Source organism: Phalacrocorax carbo, chromosome 3 (genome assembly GCF_963921805.1).
Source record: "Phalacrocorax carbo chromosome 3, bPhaCar2.1, whole genome shotgun sequence".
In the NCBI taxonomy this organism is placed as follows: Eukaryota; Metazoa; Chordata; class Aves; order Suliformes; family Phalacrocoracidae; genus Phalacrocorax; species Phalacrocorax carbo.
This window is the reverse complement of record NC_087515.1, coordinates 75,093,154-75,109,969: the sequence shown is the minus strand read 5'-3', so window position 1 is coordinate 75,109,969 and position 16,816 is coordinate 75,093,154. Positions and strand designations below refer to the sequence as shown.

At 37.4% G+C, this 16,816-nt stretch overlaps 1 protein-coding gene across 1 annotated transcript in view; it reads left to right on the top strand.

The window, feature by feature from the left end:
* NT5DC1 (5'-nucleotidase domain containing 1) overlaps positions 1-16,816 on the top strand; it is a 149,508-nt gene that overhangs the window by 94,030 nt on the left and 38,662 nt on the right. The window contains exons 7-8 of the mRNA XM_064447431.1: positions 6,796-6,970; positions 11,302-11,399. Of these exons, the coding sequence (XP_064303501.1) occupies positions 6,796-6,970; positions 11,302-11,399 (273 nt within the window). The remainder of the gene's footprint in view (positions 1-6,795; positions 6,971-11,301; positions 11,400-16,816) is intronic.

Here is a 16,816-nt window from a genome sequence, read left to right as displayed (position 1 = left end):
TGACAAGCTTAGTAGATGAGGGAAAGCCTGTGGATGTTGTCTTAACGCTGTGAGGCCACACCTGAAATACTGTGTTCAGTTTTGGGCCCCTCACTACAAGAAGGACATTGAAGTGCTGGAGTGTGTCCAGAGAAGGGCAGCGAAGCTGGTGAAGGGTCTAGAGCACAGGTCTTATGAGGAGCGGCTGAGGGAGCTGGGGTTGTTTAGTCTGGAGAAGAGGAGGCTGAGGGGAGACCTTATCGCTCTCTACAACTACCTGAAAGGAGGTTGTAGCAAGGTGGGGGTCAGTCTCTTCTCCCAGGTAACAAGTGATAGGACAAGAGGAAACGGCCTCAAGTTGCACCAGGGGAGGTTTAGATTGGATATTAGGGAAAATTTCTTCATTGAAACAGTTGTAAAGCACTGGAACAGGCTGCCCAGGGAAGTGGTGGAGTCACCATCCCTGGAAGTATTTCAAAGATGGGTAGATGCAGTGCTTAGAGACAATGTTTAATGGTGAACTGGCAGTGTTAAGTTTACGGTTGGACTTGATGATCTTAAAGGTCTTTTCCAACCTATATGATTCTGTGTATTTTGTGTGTATTCTTCCTGCCTGAGCTGGACCAGGATCCTTGGCACTTTGGTCTGTTAAGAGACTGCACAGTCTTAGGTAAGGAATTGAGACAGTCACAGAGAACATAAAAATACAGAATATTTTACATCTGTCACACTTCTTTTTTGCTCTTATGACATTTGCCTCTTCCTAACTTCCTATCTTCCGGGACTCTCATCCTTTTATTCTGTTTTTAAACAGCTTTATCTTCTGGGGGAAGGAGAGGGATGATTTATCACTTCCTGCTGCTCCCTGTTCCTGATATCTGCCTGAACCCAGGCCTCCAGAATGTAACCATATTTTGCCCAGTCATCCCTTCTTCATGCTTCACTCGGCTTTCTTATCTTGCTTTATGTTAACATTTCCTTCCCTCTGTCTCTCATTTTGCTTCTGCTGCTCCTACTAGAATACACAGTTGAGCTTAAATGAAAGGAAATGAAGTATGACTTGTCTAGTTTCATTTTAACCATCACCCCCTTTCTCCTCTACTTGCTTTCAGTAGATGAAATATAAGTTCTTTTGCAAAATCTTTTGTAATGAAGGTATTTTTCTTGTGTTTCCATTGAATGCTCATGTTAGTTGTTGGATATGTTTATTTAGACGAGAGAAGCAGCCAACAATGGTCAAGGAAGGGTGTCTCTGTTAACTCTAGAAACCTGAAGTGCTGTAAGACCACAATGGAAAGCAACGTACGATGGATATAGTTGTCTGTGTCATCATTGATAGAAACACTTTATTTCAGCTCTACTCTGTTTATCAAATTAATAACCGTTACCTAGAAGCCTGCATTGAGACAAAAATTAGGGAAGATGTAAGGTCTTACTTGCTTCAGAGCTGCAGAGAATCTGGCTATGAGTATTGATAGCTAAGCTATCAAATTGCCTTTGAATTTAAGAGAGAAAAGTCACATTCCCAAATACTACTTCCATTGTAAGAGATGTTTAGTTATTAAAGCCACTAAATACAAGCTACAAATTGGCAGCTGAAAGTTTATTTTTCTTGGCTGAATTCTAGGGATTTTTTTTAGCCTCATACCTCTCTGCTTAGCTAAATCGTATAAATAGCGGATAAATTATTTTTAATTCAATCAAGTAGGTGCCCCTTAGAAGGAATGACAATACTGAAAAATACACTGTGTTCCTGTGTTTTAGTTCTGGACTGAAACCTTGACAGAAACATGCCTCTTGAACATTTGCTTTTTTTTATAATCCAAATAACAGTTAAGGGATAAAAACTGCAGTGTCGTGGCAGTGCGGATTTACAGACATTGAGTCCAAAGGAGTCCAGAGCCAGTGGGGTGTAAACTGACCCTGCCAAAGAGAAGTGGTGTAATAAATAACACAAGAGAAAGCCACAATTATTTTTTCCCCAAATAGAGGTATTATGTTAGAACATCAAACTGCATACTTCAATAAAGTAATTTTGCAACTGTAGTAGAGGAAGGTGGTTGGATTAAAGACTGGATTATTGTCTGTGCTGGAGTACTTCTGCCAGTCATGGCAAGCATTGTACAGGCTCTTTCTGAGTTTGGTCTGGGGGATCCACATTTCCAGCTATACCTAATTCCCATCACGCTTGCTATCACAGCTGTATTACAAGCAAGTAAACTGTAAGGCAAGACGATGCAAAGAACATCTTGATCGAATTGCAACGTCAGATGAGACAAGAAAAAATCAACCCCAAACTGAACACTTAGGGAGCTAAAGCAATTACATTGCTTTGAAAATACAACAGGACATAGATCTGATAAGAGGCTCTGGCAGGACTTTAATATGTGGCAGTTCTAGATGACTTATTTTAATTGCTTATATTTCTATCTTCTGCTTAAAAAGGAAATATATTTTTCTGAAAGGATAGTTAATGGACTGCAAAGGAAATTATTATTTTTGAAAGTGTATTTGGAAGATGATTATAAATCCCTACAAAGGCTAGTTGCTAATTTGCTATCCCAGGCTGTATTTCAGAGATTTCAGATAAACTCCAAGTTGTTTAGTAACAAGAATGGAAATTGAAAAACTGTATTTGCTCCATGGCAGCATACAGGTAAATAATTACAAAGTTGTGCATAAAATGCTTAGGCATTTGCTTTCCTGCTTCACATCATGGCATTAAGTTTTCTCATACAGTCACCGGGGGTAAATATGTTAATTGTTATGTTGATTGTCACAATGTTCTTGCTGCTTTTTTTTTTTAATTAAATGCTTTCTTATATTCTGATAAAATGTTTGCATTGCCAAAGAGCCAGAGGTTAATAGCGTCGGCTTTGGCATACATGCATATAACTGAAAATAATAGAGTGACATTGGAGGTGAAAGTCAGGACATTTGTTGTTGTTGTTTTGCTTTTGTTGATTTGTGGGTACACATTAATACATTTCAATGTCTGTATAGCCATATGTTAAGTGATATTCATAAATCAGAGAGATAAAAATGTAGATATTTTATTTCAGGCAGTGTACAAATAGCAAACTGTCAGTTGTAGATCTGGTGGTGACCATGGTCTCCCATTCTGATACAGTGAATTTGTGGACCAACAAAGCTTCTCTAAAGCATGCTGATAGTTCCATTCTAAGAGTATCTCGAAACCTGGAGAGTCTATAAGCATTATCAGGAAGGTAATGGAGGCTTATTTCTCAAGAATGGTTTTGTCTGAAGAATGACTTCTTTGTTTTGCAAGAACAGAGCTGTGTAACAGTTGCCTAAAATCATTCTTGTTACCATTAACTCACTTTCCTCTTTCCTCTGTTGGCTCTGGTAAAATTAGTTCTTTTCTGATTTCTCACTGACTTTTTGCTCAGTGGAGTTTTCTTAATATTTTTTATGGTTTTCCTGCTTTAGAAAAACAAAGTGCAGCACATGGCATAGTGGTAATATATGCCCCTGGAAAAAAATGCTTCATTTCTCACTGTCAAATCATTCCATTTGATTATGAAGTCTTGACATGATGCTATTTCTCCATCACATGTTAAAGCTTCCACAACTCTTTTTGGCAACAAGGTGCCTGTGGCTCTGTGGTCCTCCTCAAAACAGGCTCTTAGCCTGGGATAATGAGCAAGGTTTTAAGCTTTTATTTTATCTGGATTTCAATAAAATCTTCCAAGATTTGGTGGTTAAACTCCTTTACACATATGAATATATATTCAATGAAACCTGTCTTCACCAGATGCAATAGTATGTTAGGAATTAAGTTAAACTCTACTTTACCAGGCCATGTTGGCCTAATTACAGTAGAGTATGCTTTAATGAGGGTTCTTCTAAGGTACCTCTGCCTGATCTGGCAAAGAGCCCAAAGGCAAACTTCAGATCCCAGTGTCAAGAACTGATTCATTGCTTGTCTGCAATTAACAGTTGGGCTTCAGGGTCTGGATAGAAAACTAAAATAAGACTCTCTTTCAGCTCATATGTTGAATCTACAGTTGCTGACCTTTTCCAGTGCAAATATAACTCAAAGGCCAAATGTCATAGATTTATCACTTAGCAAATACTGCACAGAGTATGGACAAAGAAGACAGCGTTGATTAAATTTACTTTAAATTTGAATGAAAGTCTTTAAATTAGTTGCACGTCAAAGAATGGTCAATGGAGGGTAGGAAGCATTTGATAAGGAAAGAAAAACAAAGTGTCCAACAGTAAAGTTCATATAAAACAGATCTTTTTACCTTAGGGTAAAACGAGTGATAGATCACTGTATATATAAATGAACTTTGCCATCTTCCTTTTAGTTGTTTTAACCTGTGAGAGCTAATGCCAAGCCTTCTTTGTTGTGTCCGCCTTCATTCTCATGTAATGTTCTGCATTTCCCAAAACAACAGTGCAGAAAAATTGTCATAGCATAACATATGAAATATAATCACTAATGATAATATTGAAAAAAACAATGCAGCTTCTGCTCCTAAAAGCTATATTGCTCATCCCAAACAATATTCATGCCACAGGAAAAGTTGGGGGGGGAAGCACTATAGGAAATATTCTTTCGTAAATCTGCTTCATTTAATCAAAAAAAAGCATTGGTTTTGAGTAGCTCCCAAGGCAAATGTCATGGTATCCCATAATCACAGAATCATAGAATCACAGAATGGTAGGGGTTGGAAGGGACCTCTGGAGATCATCCAACCCCCCTGCTTGAGCAGGGACACCTGCAGCAGGGGGCACAGGAACGCGCATCCAGGCGGGTTTTGAATGTCTCCAGGGAAGGAGACTCCACAGCCTCCCTGGGCAGCCTGTGCCACTGCTCTGGCACCCTCACAGGGAAGAAGTTCTTTCTCATACTGAGGTGGAACTTCCTGTGTTCCAGCTTGTGCCCATTGCCCCTTGTCCTGTCATTGGGCACTATTGAAAAGAGCCTAGTCCCATCATCCTGACACCCACCCTTTAGATATTTATAGGTATTGATGAAGTCCCCCCTCAGTCTTCTCTTCTGCAGGCTGAACAAGCCCAGGTCTCTCAGCCTTTGCTCATATGGGAGATGCTCCAATCCCCTGATCACCTTAGTAGCTCTCCACTGGACTTGCTCAAGCAGTCCCTGTCCTTCTTAAACTGGGGGGTTAAAAAACTGGACTCTACTCCAAATGCGGTCTCATTAGGGCAGAGTAGTGGGGGAGGATAACCTCTTTCCATCTGCTGGCCACATTCCTTTTAATGCAGCCCAGAATATTGTTGGCCTTCTTGGCCACAAGGGCACATTGCTGGCTCATAATGATGGCTGCAGGAACAGGCTGATATTCCCCTGGACCTAAATACTATGAAGAACTGGAATAGTGACCTGGTTATGAGCTGGGAGATTTTGTTTCAAAGACTTTCCTTAGACATAGTAGTCCACTCTGTAGGTTTTGGGAAGAAATCTGTAAAGTCACGGTACAGGATAAGACATTTTTGCCTCCTGTCTAGTTGTAGTGATAACAGCCAATTCGAAACTTCTTTTGGGAGACATTTTTTTTCCTGCCATCTGTGGATGTCTGAATGTGTAATTTATGAAATAGTGTTATGTTTAGCACCCAGCATCTTTCAGTCTTTCTTTGATACTACTGTTTCAAACATACATGTTCTCTTTCATTAAATAGCTAAAGTTCAAGTGGTTTAAATCTTATTTTTTCAAACTAGAGAATAGCATTACTCACATACCAGAAGGCTAAGTAATGTCTGGGATTTATTAAATCATTCAGCAAAGTTGACCACAGACAGTTGCATATAGAACAAATGCTGGAAGAAAAATAATCTTCTATGACGATGTTCATTATACTATAACACACACAGACTGAGAGCCAAATACTTGGTATCACTTCTGTCTCTACAATTATTATATTTCATTTTAGGCCTTTAACTAGCTTGACATTTTTGGCTATAGAGGGTTTGAGCACAGAGGAAATATGTAATCTTAGGTCATAAGAATGATTAAAAAAGGTAAGTTTAATGTTCATTTGACGTCTTGGTAAAGCAGCTATGGGTTATAGCAAGATAAATATTTATTGGTGACTTTAATGAATAGGTAACTTTTACTGCCAGCTTAGTGTTATTGCATACTTTTTAAAATCGTACATTCCAAGTGTATTCGCAAAATTCTATTGCTGTTATATTCGGCAAAAGAAGCATTATTGAAGCTGGAATTGGAATTGGAATTGGGGGGGTTTTTTGCGTCTATTCCTCGTATTCCACATACCTGTGAGTCTTTAACAGTTTGTTTTATCAACCTTTCATAGATAAAGTGCTACTTGTGAAAAATGCAAAAATATTAAAATGGATGTTATTGATCCAACAATGCTAACCGGAAGTGTCAGATGTAATTGAACAGATGTTCTTACGAACATCAGGCCTGTACCATTTCCTAAATATTAAACTCATTTTAAAATCACAAATTGAGCGTCCAAAAATGGAGCAAAAGCAACAAGAAGTAGTTATTTGCTGGGTAAGACTATAATCTGTAATTTATGTATTATTTACTCTTATGAGCAAAAGAACATCCAACAAAATAACTATGAAAATTCCATAATAAAAGAGAAAAGACATACAAACTTAGTTCTGCTACAGTGTATCATCTTGGTTTGATTGGTTTTTTGGTTTATATTGCGTTACAACCCAGGGAAAATGTTAAACTTTACTTCGCCTTTTTAAAATTGTATTGTCTGCACATAAAAGGATATTTGTCATGTGGATTGAGTGGTTTGTGAGCAGAATTGGATAATACATAATTATGTTTTAATTTTTTAGAAGACTGTGGGACATATTTCCCAGAAGTGAAAAAACATCCAGACAAGTATTTACAAAGATGTCCCGAGTCTGTAAAAAAGTGGCTGAAACAACTGAAGAGTGCTGGGAAGATTCTGCTATTAATTACTAGTTCTCACAGCGACTATTGCAGGCTCCTGTGTGAACATATTCTTGGGTAAGTGCAATATCCATTTCAAATTATATCTGCCAGAGAGCAACTGCAGATAAGCCTGAGCTATAGGGAATTTAATTTGAGTTTCTTTATGTGTTGTGAATTACTTGGATCTGAGGTTTCTGGTGGGCCCCTTTCTAGTAGAGCGTTACGGGGTACTAGAGGCAACGTAGTCCAACTATGAGCCTGTGAGTTGTATCTGACCCACAGCACACTTATATCCTGCATCTTTTATGGGCTTCATGATGGGATTGAAGTTGACAGGGAATATATTTCAGGCCAACAGCCTATGCATCATCTGAATCATTATTTTATCATAAGTTTTGATAGACTGTCTTATGCAAGCCACTTTCTTTCTGTGCTTCTCCGGTGGTGAGCAAAAGTAGCAGTAATATTTCATTTCCTTCCAGTAAATCTGCATGGAAAAGCTTATAAATATTTCTTCCCAGTGGTGGTTTCCAGGAGGTGGTTGTGCCTGAGAAATGTGCATTTACAGATCACAGCAGAAAAGATAAAACAGGTAGTTCAATGCATTTGGCAATTGGTTGAGATTGTAGTTGCTGATCAAAACAGCTATTTTCAGCTGTAATGTTAAGAACTTGACTGGTCAAGTCGAATTCAGAGAAATTCAGCAGAACCATCACTTACACCCCAGAAATTAATTAATCAGTGGTGCAAATAGCTAGGTGGGTGACGTCGTGAGACTATTCAATAAATGAATCAAAGAAACAAAGTAGTGCAATGTGAGCCAACCTGGGCTATCTGGATATGCAAGGGAACCGCAGAGTGAATATAGCAACACTGTAAGAAACCCACAAGTAAGGTGAAAAACAGAGCTACCTTCCAAAACCAGTCCAGTATCACTTCTCTTCTGTAGTCTCTGGGCTAAATGCTAAATTGAGCATCAGCTGTGCCAGTTCTCACTGCCTTGCATGAACATTATACTTGCTCATTTGAGGGGAAAATATACCTCCTGACAAAAACCAATTCTTCTTATGAGTAAGATGCCTGTGAATTAACACAGAAGACAGAAGACAGAAAAGAGGTGTTCTGCTAGAAGGATACTGGATCACTCTGTCTTTCCACATAAGTGTAGGATGCTCTACAGCGTTTATTACGATCAAATTTTCCTGTGACTCATGCAATGTGGCTTCCAAGGCATCTTCTGGAGAACCGAGTACTCCACTGTCCATTAGATCTTACTGAAGTATTTTTTTTCCTGAAAATAATTCTAAACTTTTTATTGTTTTTGTTTGTTCCATGCCTTTTATATCAGACAATAAAACTACACACTTGTGCTGCTTTTTGTGATACTGGAATATAGTCTCGATTCACACATATTAACTCTGCCCTTAACTTTAATTTGACCAGGCTAACTGCATTTTATTCTTGACATCAAGCCCTATGGATTATGTCTATGTAGTCCTTTATTAATTTCTTTCCCCACCTTCAATTAATCAATATCATTCCGAGAAGTTCAGGACTGTATAGTGTTACGTCAAAAAAAACCCTAAGGATAAAGATGAAAAGCAGAGATGTATGTGAATTTTTAGCCTTAGTCCTAATATCCTTACCTTGTAACTGTCAACTTTTCTGCACTTTATTTGAGAAGTTCCTTTTTGGCTAAGAAATTATTGTCCACATAAAATCAGCGCTGGGAAATTCATGCTTAAGTGTATCATTTACCATTTCAAGAGCAAATTATCCCAGTTGTGTTCATCTGACCAAGTTGTCCTTAACTGAAAGACGTTTCAGTAAGGAGAGAGGAAGTCTAAGAGAAAAATCTCATTTTGAAAGAAAATGAGGACCGTTTCATGGCTAGAGCACAAACATATTGCTGGGATCGGTGAATAAGGCATGTAAACCTACAGAAGCAAGTGCAAGTTCATTCACACAAGTAGCAACATCATGGTGTGACTTTTCAGGCTTACCTACCACGAGAATGCGAGTCAGTTTAACTGAATGTTGAAGTGTTGGCAGGAGAACACCTAAAGACGAGTCAGTCATCACAGCGTCACTGAAACTGTCATTTCACCTTTTCATGAACGTTAGCCACCTGAAAGCTACGAACTTTTTGAAGCTGGTCATTTTGATTCCCTCTGTGGTTAGGGTAGAGAAAACACTGGGCATCATCCTTGGCAATTCATTCTGTACCATAGAATTATGTCTGAAATGAGTGGGATGAATCGCCTTCTAAGAATGTGGATGTTTTTCCATTGGCTCTGTCTGTGGTGTAGCATGCAATTTTTAGGTGGCTAAAGTTATGTGAGTTACATCCTACCCTTTGCCTTAGCCATTTACTGTAACCACAACCCACCGTACCAAGCACAAGCAGTAACTGGAACAGACTTTTTCAGGTATAATGTTAAGTAGTATTCTAACACAAGGTACAGTCTCTCATAAAATTAGTAGTACATGAGATTTAGTATGATTTTAAAAAGGCCATAGATAACACCTCCCCACACAAAAGCATAGTTTTTTCTTCAAGAAATCGATAAAAAATTAACTGAATCTTGTGACAACTCTGTTCATTCTGTTTTGAATTTTTGACACAAAACTCTGACCACTATTCCCACAAGTCTTTGTTGTGCTCTTGAAGTGTTGGATTAATTTTGAAAGTTCAAGCTTAACTTACCCATGGAAGCATTATTTGTGCTATATGCTAATCTGAAAAGTTTGACTTATCGATACTTTTCACCTAAGGACAGAAAACTGTTCTGGAACCTTCCACACAGAAGCTAATTTTAAAAACACACCATTGTCATACTTGATACTGGTTCTTTTAAAAAATAAAGGTTTACTTTACTTTACAAGTGGCAAAAAATAGACAAAGCTAACATTTCATTAGAGGAATGACATTTAAAGACATTCTATTTTAAGCCCGGAATGTAATTTAGAGCACAAAATAAATGCTTGAAGATAAGCTCATGAGGAGAGCATTCAGTTTTTTTCGTTAAGATATCTGTGTCTCATGGGAAATTGTAGATTGTTTGAAAATTACACAGTTAGCTAGTTTTCTTCCAGTAAACTTCTCCTGTTGATAACATTTTAGTGCCTGCACCCGGATCCTGGACTTGCCATGTGGGACTTCTTTGTTCCATGCAAAAGTGTCCATCATTTTTCGATGTTATAGGCAATGCAGTCACCTAAGCAATGAAATATTTCTACTAAAAAAAATACACGTCACAGATGGGAAATGTTTACATTTTCCAATATTAGAAAAAAAAATTACTCTTTAAGCAAAATTTGTCTAATTTTATATTTTAGTAACTGCAAAACTTGTAGGTAGGTATTGTTATTATTTCTTGCTGTAGTTCCCAGCTTGATGATGTATTAAATGAGGTCTAATAGATTCCTTAACAAAAAGAAGACCCTTGCTAGAGTAGGAGTAACTGGCACCTCCAGAAATAACCCATCGCATAGTAGGACAGGTGGCATGAATGTTCCCCAAGGTTGCCTGTGTTCCCTGTTGACTTTGTAATGTTACTGACTTGCATACAGGTCTCACTTACATACCATGCTCAAACATACAATCCCATTTAAATTGATGGGTTTTCTACAGTTCAGATATTGATCTGTATTTTCACAGACCTAGTGATCTTTGAAAAATCTGAATTTAGTTGTGTGCTTCAGATGGCAAATTAAGACTCATACTTGGCAGGTGTTTATTTGTGAGCCACATGTCTAATGTCCCTGTACCCAGCAGGGCTTTAGTCAGAGCAGCCAGTGGAGTCTGAAGAAAGAGTTCAGCTAACAGAACAGCGTTTCAACTTTAGGTTGTGTGAAATCACCCTTTTAAGGTGATCTAAGTCACCAGACTTAATTGGCTGTATTAATTGGATCTCTGTTGACTACGGTGGCATCTTAGACACCCATTAGGCCTGTGCATACCTATGGTATGGATGCCAACAGCATAAGCACCTGCATTTAAGTGTCTTTAGTCTTCAGTTACTTCCTACCCCATCACTTGACTTCATATATTCTGCTTTATAAAGAAAATCCCTCATTAACACATTTCTATACTTGCCTATGCATATGTTGTTGCTCAAGATTAAAACATGTCATCTGTCACATGTTCTCCTAAGATTTAAAAACTCCCTGGGCCAAGGAACATCTTTTTACAAATAATGAGTGGCCCTGAAGGTACAGCACTGTGGGTTCTCAGCCAGCTGTCTTCTCACTTTTGACAACCTCAGGAAAAGAAGGGCAGTAGTGACACTGAAGAGGGGTCGGAAAAAAGAAGTGTTTTGCTACTTTCTTAAGTCTTAAAGAGTGTTTAGTGGCATCTTAGCTAATTTATTAGTTTAGCTAATTCAATTTCTTTTACTTTCTAGGAATGATTTTGAAGAGTATTTTGACATTGTGATTACAAATGCTCTGAAACCTGGTTTTTTCTCCCATACCCCGAACCAAAGACCTTTTCGAACTCTTGGTAAGTTGCAGTTGTGACTCCCTTCTCATCTGCTTACCTCTATTAAAAAATAAAAATTTAAAAAAAAAAAAGTGAGAGGACTGGACAACCTATTTTGAAAATCTAGCATTGGTGGAAGAATGAACTCTACACAATGCTCTTCCAGACATATAGAGATATTAGTAAAAAATTCTCTTAAGACTGAGGAGCACTGAGAAATTAAGAGTTACGGTGCTAAGGACAATGAAAAGGCAGAGCTGCAACAGTAATTAAAAATGGTATTGAGGCTCAGATATTGCATCTGCATTTCATTAATGAAAAAGAAAGAATCCTTTTCTTTATTGTGCTGACACGGTCATACACAGAAAATGAAATTTAGTTCTGGGAAAAAGAGAAGAATTTCTGCTTCTTTTTATTTTTCATTTTTACAATTAAGAAGTCTTAATTTAAGAATTTAGAGGAAATTCAAAGAACAGTACAAATAAAATTGCAAGGCTGAAGGAAATGACTTATGATGGAAATCTTACAGTATTAAATGTGTGTACCTTGGATAAATAATGACAGAGTAGGCGAAAAGGAAGTGCCCCTGTACTCAATTTAATTAAAACAATCTGAAAAGTTTGGCAACGTTGTACGTTAGGTGATTAAGGTTGTAACAAATGAGGTTGATAAGAACAGTGTTCATTGAACTACAAATAACAATGGTAACATGGCTAAAGACAGTTAATTTTTCCATATTTTGGTAAATAGCCTTCTGATTAAGTACAACCTGAAAATCAATCTTATATCCAAAATAGCATAAGTCAGCATATATTGAACTGTATTTTAGCATTTTGTGACAGGAAAGTCAGCTGTTTCGGCCCAAGAGAAATTTTGCCTGTGGAACTTCTACAGTAAAACTAAAATAAGCAGCAGAAATATGTATTGAAACTGTATTTTAATGTTTCACCAATTTATACAGGAAAATAAGTAAGAACTATCTTAAATGTGATTTTTAAAGGATTAATTCAAATAGGAAACTGCCAACTTGACAATCTGAGAAAAAATAAGCTCAGAAGGGAAATTGAAATTATTTTTATGAAATGGGGGGAGCAAAAACATGAAGGATGAAAAAATCTCAGTTCTGCGAGCTTTTTATTTAGTCATATAATGCAAAATGAAAATAAAATGTAATTCACTTTGGATATTTTTTAAACAATCAGATTAGCCTGACTTCCTAAGGAAATCCTGCTGTGTCCCTCTCTCAGTAGTCCAGCCAGCAACTTTTGAACCTGTGGGCCAGTTTCAGTAAATTTAACAGACAGCCAGAAAGCTCCAAGATATTTCAACAAGGTTTTTTTTTGTGCAAACCAGAGCAGAACAGAGGGACAAGACTTGAAATTACTGTCTCCGTTGAGAAATAGTGTGGCATTATCTTAATCACATTATTCGATTGTAAGTACCAATTTTCATGAAGCTGTTTCCTTCTCATGCGTTCAAACAGGAGCAGCATTCCCTGGTGTCCTCTTACTGGCTTACTAGTTTTCATTCACTTCAGATTTTGGCATTGCAAAGAGGCAAAGTGAGGGCTGATAACTCATTACATTAATACCTTATAAATACAGAATAAAATGTAGTTTGTGTTCTGGACACCTCACTATCTAAATACATAAGGGACACAAATGTAACTAAAGCAATCATCAGATAAATAATTTGCTGAAACTACTAGCCTGTGTGTGGATTTTTTTTAATGTATTTATATTCAATTGGCAGTAACTGGTTTCTTCTGAAAGAACCACACAGAACATTCAAAGCAAAGAATTACACTTACAGGACAGGTTTTGAGACACGTTTTGAAGTAGCGAAGAGCTTGTTTAAGGGTATGTGAAGTTTAAACCATCAAAATAGGAGCAATTGTATGAAAAAATGTCCAAAATAACAGTACATTTTCATAAAGTATCTTTTGCTGCCCTCCCTCTGTATTCCTCACAACAAACCTGTAGCTTCAGGGTAGGCACTGATAGTTTCACCCAGTCACCACAAATACCAAGGAAAACAGTTCGTTTTTGAAAGAGCATACAGTGGAGCTTCTAATTACTTGGGGGGGGGGGGCGTTTTTCCAGAATTTTTTACGGCTGTCTTTCATATCAGAACCATTGAAAATCCAAAATTTAGTTTTTCAGTTTCTATCTTCCTTCTGCCACTATAGTTTTTGGCAGAAGAGTTTAGCCACTGTGCTTCAGACCCTCTCTTCTCTGAGAGCGCTGGCCACAATATATCAGGGTAACAAAATTTCCTTATTTTTGCCTTGAAATAGGAAAAAACTAGAGGTGGACATCAGAGTAAGTATTTTCTTAAAGCACAAAGAGTAAACTTTCGTTAGTGTAATTTAGGGACAAAAGTTCCAGTAAGTGAAACAAAGCTTGTTCTGTGAAGAAATTTGTTGCGGAAAATGGACTGAAGTAACGCCTTATCAGTCCTATCCATTTCTCCAGGGCTGAGTTTCAACCATGTTCTTCCATCCATCGGTGGGTCTGAATTACAGTAAATTCCTAATAATACTGTATTCCCTTCTATTCCAAGGGAATTGTGTTACAAATGGACTTAGGGCACAAAATAAGGAATGTGTTCTTGATTTCAAACACCCAAGTGTTGCATTGTGTACTGGAGCTAAATTTTATTTATATATAACAGGACTTTTGCTGCAGATTTACTGAGGGAAAGGTTTTGAAGTTTACTAAAGGGAAGGATAAATTCTTCTCAGGGAATAATTTCAAAAAGGTGCCTGTGTTCAGTAAACATTTGAAGGAGGACAAGAAACGAGAAGATGACAAAGAAGGCATTGTCTAGAAATGCGATATTGGATAACTGCTCTGCAGAAATGTTTTTTCAGTAGGCAAGTGATTTTAGAACTAATCCATTTAGAAACCATGAAAAATTATTTTAATTGCACAATTGAAAATGCATCACTGCTTCATTTGAGTTTCAAGACATGCATCATTTAAAGCAATCAAAACACTGAAATCTTAAAAGATTTGAGACTGCTTTTTATTGAACTGGGGCACTGAAATGCACAATAATTAATTATTTAATTTGCATAATTTTCTTATAAAGTACCATTCTGTTAAATGGGGGAACAGTTTATAAGTATCTTTCCAGGTTTTAGATCAGCTAGATTTATTTTTATCTGGCAAAACAGTTTTTATAGTTAGGGGTAGCTTACATAGCAAAGCAAACCTTTACTCCCATAATACAAATATTCTGTAATTTACTTGTTGTTCACAAGGTCCCTGTTTTACACAGGGAAATTCTTTAAATGGTTCTTAAAAGTACTAATAGTATTTTGAGCTATTGGATCTAAGGATCAGGTCAAAGATGTTTGTGTAAATCCTATGTTGAGAATGTAGGATTTTCTTTGCTTTCAACAGCTCCATTCAGCTTAAAATAATATATCATTCCATGAAGGACTTGAAGGAATATAAATAGCAAATACAGTTGTGACTCATCTGATAATCTGCAGTACACCAAGATTTCTGTAACATTTGACAGCAGAGCTTTCCCTTTACCACATCACTCATTAATGTATGTGAAGCTACTAGCCTGACTGCCAGTACTGATCATAGTCAAATATATATTTTTAGAATGCAAAATTAAAATAGAAATGCTAAAGATAACCCTAAATCCCCTGAAAGCCTTCTTGTAAGTCTGTATGCACAAGGAATTCTCACTTGGTCCTAAATCAGACTTTCATATCTTTTTATTTCCAGCTCAGGAACAGTTACTGTCTTTTTTGATCTGGGTGGTTGGTTTTGGTTTTGGGTTTTTTTTGATAAATGCAAAATGTGTTGCTGATTGTTCAGTGTCTGAATGTATAATGCATATTTAAGAGTGTATGTGTATCTTCATATATATGTGTTCATATATGTACAGGCCTAAAACAATCCTATATATGGAGCGGCAGTGGATGCCATATTTCTCTGAGATTGTGTGCCCTTATCCAATGCCCAGAGAAACAAACCCACTCTCCTCCTGCAGAGAGTCTCAGGTTTCAAAGCCCACTTCCAGTTGCTCTTCCAGGCTGTCTGCCTTATTCCTGCACTTGAATTTCTGTCCAGCTTATCGTGCGCCTGCTATGTGACATAGCCCCCAATTTAGGAAACTCGTTCAGTCCTCCAGTTTTTTAAAATCCTCTGGTAACTGCCATTTTTAACAACTCACTGCAGAAGCTTTTTTCCTCCTTCAGTCATTCTTCTCTAAGACTTCTAAAAATACAGGAAGATGCTATAAACTGAAAGGGTCAATTAGAAAAGAAACTAAGGGGACAGGATATAAAATGACATACTTGTAGGCTGAAGAGTGTCTTTGATTATTAGGGGCTGCAAGAGGAGCTGCAAGAGAAGAAGGAGATGATGCCATGTCTGCTATTTAAGTTTTCTTCTGCCATCTTCTGCAACATCTGGGCTTGACTATTGCCAGAGATGGGATACAGAACCGGGTGGAGAATCAAGGCTGATCCTATATAACTATTTTTATGAATTTATATTCTAAGGCCTTTTAGGCCTGAGGAGTGGGATCAGGAAGGGAGTGCCTTCATTTTCCTGGACAAGAAATTTGTAGGCCATATAATTTCTTTTTAGGTCATTCTTTTTATTTGAGACTTCTGTCTTTACTGCCAGAAGACTACCAAAATACTACACAGTAAATATTTTAAAGACCTTTTGTAAAACTGTAGAATATCTATAAAAAATGTGGAAATTTTGAAACACATTATACTGCAGGGAATATATCATTTAAATAGTCTTGCATTGTTCACTTCTTTGAAGGACATAAATGCCATCTCTAGAAAATTCTGATTAAATTGTCAACCAAAATACACTGAATTGAGTCTACAGTATAGCTCAGTTGCTATAATTGCTATGTAATAGGTATCTCAGTTGCTACCTCTACAGTGAAGGCTCTTAATAAGAAAAAAACTTTTTTTTTGGTACTTTTACATCCGCCTGTGAGGTTAAAACTCAAGAGAGCTTGTCTTCTCTTTTTGGCGGTGTTAGTTGTTCCAATCATCTCTTCTTACCAATCTTGTCTTGCTTTAGATCGTCAGATCTTCATAATTAAAAGGAGATTCAAATTTTAATTTAAAGTAGTTTTAGATATAGCCTTTAGCTCATCACAGATATGACAGCACAACTGTTGGTGTTCTTATGCAGAGACTTGATATTTGGCAGAGAGCCCACTCTCCCGGCAGGAACCTGGTCTTTTGCTGTACCTGTGAATCCTTGCCAAATGACTGGTCCTCAGTCTGCATGTCATATTTTCCACAGATTTGGTCTGTACTGGACTCCTCCAGCCACAAGTCATTGCTGGGATTAAACAGGACTTTTTCTTCCGTCATTTGACGTGGATCTCTGGTCCATCTTTATCACTGAATCTCGGATGCCCACTGATCCCCCCATGAGCAT